This window comes from Ctenocephalides felis, unplaced genomic scaffold (genome assembly GCF_003426905.1).
Source record: "Ctenocephalides felis isolate EL2017-DRISC unplaced genomic scaffold, ASM342690v1 CF-g0.4_SCAFFOLD_01886, whole genome shotgun sequence".
Lineage (NCBI taxonomy): Eukaryota > Metazoa > Arthropoda > Insecta > Siphonaptera > Pulicidae > Ctenocephalides > Ctenocephalides felis.
Window position 1 is genome coordinate 2,396,136 of NW_020538040.1, and position 5,341 is coordinate 2,401,476.

Sequence of the window (5,341 nt, forward strand, 5' to 3'; positions counted from 1 at the left end):
ATAGTCAAATGAAATGTAAATATTATATGAAAACTGTTTTTATAATCTCTCATACCAGGGCACCTCTGTCTGACTGAGATATGAAAATAATGTATAATTTAAAATAAATAAAAATATTAAAAAAAAATTATAATTTGACAGTTGCAAAATCAATAATTTGACAGTTTCCAACATGGACGCTTGACAGCTCCAACTCAGCGAGTATCCTCTCCATTTTATTTAGAAATGTCTTAATGACAGTTCTTTTAAAGGTTATGTTAAAACCAATTAATTTTTTGTTGATTTAATTACACAAAAATAAGCTAATTTACGGCTTCATTGTTTATTTTAAACGTCCGTACATAATTATTGACGTACCAAACACAACAATAATGATAATTTACTCGTTTAATGTGTGTCATAAACTTGTGACAAATGATAAAAGACACACTTAGGGCTCCGATATTAGTTTGTTGTGTGTAGTGTATAGTTATTGTTGCAATTATGAAGTTTAACGACAAAGAAATCGCTCAATTAAGCGAGTCCAAATGTGATCTCGAAGGAAGACTGAATTACAGCAGACCCAAATTCAATCAAAACGGTTGCAAAGAAAGATGGTTCAAATTAAAATCGAATCTCCTGTATTATTTTGATATAAGTGATACTGGGAAAGTCAACACGAAGCAACCTTTAGGGCTCCTGGTGCTGGAACAATGCCAAATACAATTAGAGATGCAAACGGCAATGCCTTTTGCATTTTGTATCGTGTTCCAAAACGATTGGGATCGAAGACATGTTTTTTTCAGGCAGATCTGAAGAACATGTTTGGAGTGGATTAACGTGCTCAAAACAGCCTCGTACGAGTACTGGAGGACCCAGTTGTTCGTTTGCAGAAACGTATCAGTTTGCGTACTGGAAAAGATCCTTGTTCATGGTACCGAGAAATAAAGGCTGCGGGGATCATTTCATGCAACAGACAGGCTTCCAATGCCACTTGCCTGCTCAAGAGTCTTCTTGGGTAACATTCGAAGACAACGCTTTAATAAAATTCTCCCCAGAGAAAAACCTGAAGCAAAACCATTCGATAACTCTTGGGAGTTCTTTGAAAACCTCAATTTCGGCCAAGAAAACCACAAAAACAACAACGTACAATCACGAGCTCAATCCGTGGGTCGTTTCAACCCCTTCGACACAAACCTAGCCTTACCCCAGCCCCCAAGACGTAGTAAATCCCCAAACTCCTACGATCCCAAGTACTTGCCAACGAGCTGCACAGAACCAAGAGCGATAGCAGGATCCACGACAGACCATTGCCCCCTTGAGAAAGAAGTCTCTGGGTTCGAAACAAGGCTCAAAATTTTATTTATCAGATGATGATGATTCTGATAACAGTGTCACGATTAATCCGATCTATCAATCCACTTCGGAGATTGTTTATGATTTTAATAATAAGAAGCCGGATAATGACAAATGTACTGAAGTTAATTTGATAGATTTATAACGTTTAATTGTATTGATTGTATATATGATGTAAGTTTGTATAAATACATTTTATGAAACTACTTAATTGTGTGTTTTAGTTGAAGTTTACGTAAACTAGGTGTAAGTGGTATTTTATGTACATATTTTATACTAAAATGTATAAAAATAAATGTTTCAGTTTACAAATTTACAAAGTTTAACCATTTTTTTCTAGACAGTTTTGTTTTAACAGTTTAAGTGTTATATACAAATTTGTAGATAATTTAATTAGCTTTCTAACGATATATAATAATGTTACTATATTTAATTAAATTTAAACAAAATAAATATAAATATAAACCTCGAACATTTATTTATAACCCGAATTATTTCAAATTTGGAGCTGTCAAGCCGCCATGTTGCATTTGGAACTGTCAAGTAGACATTTTGTATTTTGCAACTGTCAACAAATTTTAAACTTGAACAATATGGACGCTTTACAGTGGTGTTAATTTCAAACTTTAACGAATTATTTTTGCATAATTTTGTTCCAACACTAACAAATAGTTATATACTGATTTAAAGGTAATTTTATCTACTTTTTAACAATATATTATAATAGATGACAATAGAGATGAATTTTGATACTACAATGCTAAATAGGAAAAAAGTAACCACAGAAATTCACCAACAGTAACTAAATTTTTAAGTTTACATATTTTTCGTATTAAATTTTGTTCGCATAGTTTTTAAACGTTATTTACAGATTTGTAGAAAATTTTATCAGCTTTCAAACGATATATAATACTTATAATATATTTACTTATATTTAAACAAATTAAATATAAATATAAACCACGAACCTTTATTTATAACTTGAACTATTTTAAAATTGGCGCTGTCAAGCGTCCATGTTGTATTCGGAACTTTCAAGTAGACATTTTGATTTTGCAACTGTCAACATTTTAAATTTTTTTAAGCTATAAGCGATAATTTTGTAAGCTTTCTAATGATATATAATAATTATAATACATTTAATTAAATAATAAACAAAATTTAAAGCAAAAGCGTTGAAGCTGAAACAATGTGGGCGTTTTGACACAATTATTTTAATTTCAAAGCTTTACAAATTATTTTTGCATAATTTTGTTCCAACACTAACAAATTGTTATATACAGATTTATAGATAATTTTATCTACTTTTTAACAATATATTATTGTACACAAGAATAAAGATTAATTTTATTGCAATACAGAAATTCACCAACAGTAACTAAATTTTTAAGTTTAGTTATTTTTCGTATTCAATTTCGTTCGCCAAGTTATTAAACATTATATAAAGATTTGTACATAAATTTATTAGCTTTTCAATAATATATAATATATAATACTATTGTTATATTTTTATTATTTATAATAAAATAATCGTATATATGAAAAAATGCAACCGACGAAACTAATAATATAAAATGACACTTCATTTTGAAATCAAAGTTTGAAAAATATTTTCTAAATAATTTTGTTGAAAACTTTATAATTGTAGATAATTTTATTAGAATTCTAATGATGTAAAATAATATGTATGTTGTATAACAAATTTTAGCAATATAAACGTAAATTTGTAAAAATGTAAGCAATAAAATCCACCAATGTTTAACTAAATTTTAAAATTCACACATTTTTCTCATTTTTTTTTAAATTTTAGCAATACAAGCGTAAATTTAAAAAAATGTAACCGATAAAATCCACCAATGGATAACTAAATTTCAAATCCCGCACATTTTTCCTATTTAATTCTCTTCTAAAACATATTAAACGTTATATACAGATTTGTAGACAATTTTATTAGCTTTCTAATGATATATAATAATATTAATATATATAATAAAATTTAAACAAAATAAGCATAAATATAAACCACGAACATTTATTTATAATTTGAATTATTTGAAAGTTGGAGCTGTCAAGTGTCCATGTTGGATTCGGAACTGTCAAGAGGACATTTTGATTTTTCAAAACTGTCAACATATATTTTAATTAACTAATTTTACTCGTCAATCGTTTAAATTAATTGTGTTAAAATCAATCGTTAAAATTAATTTGTTTTTAATATAAATTACGCAAATAAAGTGTTTTATAATAATAATAATAAATAAATATATGTGACATTTGTGCAAAGTTGGTGCTGTCAAGTATCCATTTTGATATTGCAACTGTCAATATTTTAAATATAATGAATGTAATATATTTAATTAATAACTCACAAATTATTTGCATTCGAATGATATTTAATATAGTTAATATGTTTAATTAAATTTAAATAAAATAAACATAAATTTAAACCAAAATGTGTCAATTCTTAGACCAATGGACCTGTCAAGCGTCCATGTTGGATTTGAAACTGTCAAGACGACATTTTGAATTTTGCAACTGTCAACATATAACTTCATTAAGTAAAATATATAATTAATAATTTGCAATTCATAGTACTTTTATCCGTGTTGCAAAATAAATAATCACTATATCTTTTAATTTTTAAGTCATTTAACCTTTATCCCTTTATCTATTTGACAGTTTTCACAATTTCCGCAAGTTGGTACCGTCGTCACGTCATTGACAAGTGCAGTCATATGAAACATAATCATATGACTAAAATTTTATTGATCACAGGATAAAATCGCATTCGTACGTTTTATCCGTAAGTAATAAAATGTGGCAAAAGGTTCTAATTTATTTACTGCCCCTTGTGGCATCCATATATTGCAACGGCGAACTGAGTGTATTAAATTCTCCAAATGGAGTCCAATTCCAAGGCGAGACTCCTTTACCCCAATCTTTGTTAAAGGAATTGTATTCCGTAGCCTTAGGATTGACATCGGAGCAGAGTTCTGCTGAATGGGACGGAGTGAGTAAATTGAATCCTTTTAAATTACCTAAAGCTGTAGTCACTGTAGTTGTAGAAGGCACCGATAAACTTAGTTTGGATTCGAAGAACACCTATCCTTTGGTTGTGGATGAGGAATTGGATAACACATGGGACTCTTTAGATAAACGCTTCAAAGAACGCTACCCCTTTGATGATTTGACTCTCGTGAACCTGGAATTACCTAATGGTAACGTCAATTCTGAGCGTGTCTTTGGTGTTGTATCACCCAAACCGGTACAAAGTGATTTACCAGAGAAGTTTGTGAAAGACCTGGGTGTCCTCAACGCTTTATCTGACAAAGTCTTAGAACTAACCCCTGATGAACGTCCTAGCTTATTCTTCTTCCGCTTAGCAACAAATTTCAAATCCCCGAAGAAACCGACAAGCCAAAACTGAACTCACCAAAGCCATCAAAACCTTGAGCGAAGCCTTCGATAAAACCTACAAAGGCAAAGTGCTGTTCACCGTACTAACCTCTAATGACGTCTTAACACGTAAGACAAGGCAAGCAGATGATGCTCCAAAAGAACCCGATTTCAACCTAGCTAAAGAATACAACGACTCCTACCCGGTGGTTTTTAACATCATTTTATGGTTCGGAGTAGCCTTTTTCTTCTCGTTACTTGCTATCTGTATCTCGATCTCCACAATGGACCCTGGCAGGGACTCCATTATTTACAGAATGACATCCACACGCATCAAGAAGGAGAATTAAAGTTTGCGAAAGGAGTGTTTTTAATTGTAAATAGATTGTTTAGTATTATTACAATGTAACGAGTTATTAATTTGTGATCAATATAAATTAAAATTAAAATACAATATCTTTGTTGAAATCGAATTATTGTTCTATTATATTTTTGTTTTACATTCCTAGTATTACCGAATTGTACATTATTCAAACCTTGATTGAGGTTATGTATTTGTAATTAATATATTAATTAAATGTATTTATTGAATGTTTTAAATATAGATTAT

General features: G+C 29.8%; 2 protein-coding genes across 2 annotated transcripts; both read left to right on the forward strand.

Annotated features, from left to right (window-relative positions):
* The first annotated feature begins 483 nt into the window (after positions 1-483).
* LOC113378372 (pleckstrin homology domain-containing family J member 1-like) lies at positions 484-795 on the forward strand. Its single transcript, XM_026618906.1, has one exon. It carries the CDS (start codon positions 484-486, stop codon positions 793-795), a length of 312 nt encoding a protein of 103 aa, XP_026474691.1.
* Positions 796-4,133: 3,338 nt separating this feature from the next.
* On the forward strand, positions 4,134-5,341 carry LOC113377546 (renin receptor-like). The gene is given in 2 exon segments (XM_026617903.1): positions 4,134-4,744; positions 4,746-5,341. Coding segments are annotated over 2 exon segments (930 nt in total). The 5' UTR covers positions 4,134-4,150; the 3' UTR covers positions 5,082-5,341.

Bases quoted from the DNA above. Each gene is read 5' to 3' on its own strand.
- LOC113378372 (XM_026618906.1), top strand. From the start codon at position 484: ATGAAGTTTAACGACAAAGAAATCGCTCAATTAAGCGAGTCCAAATGT.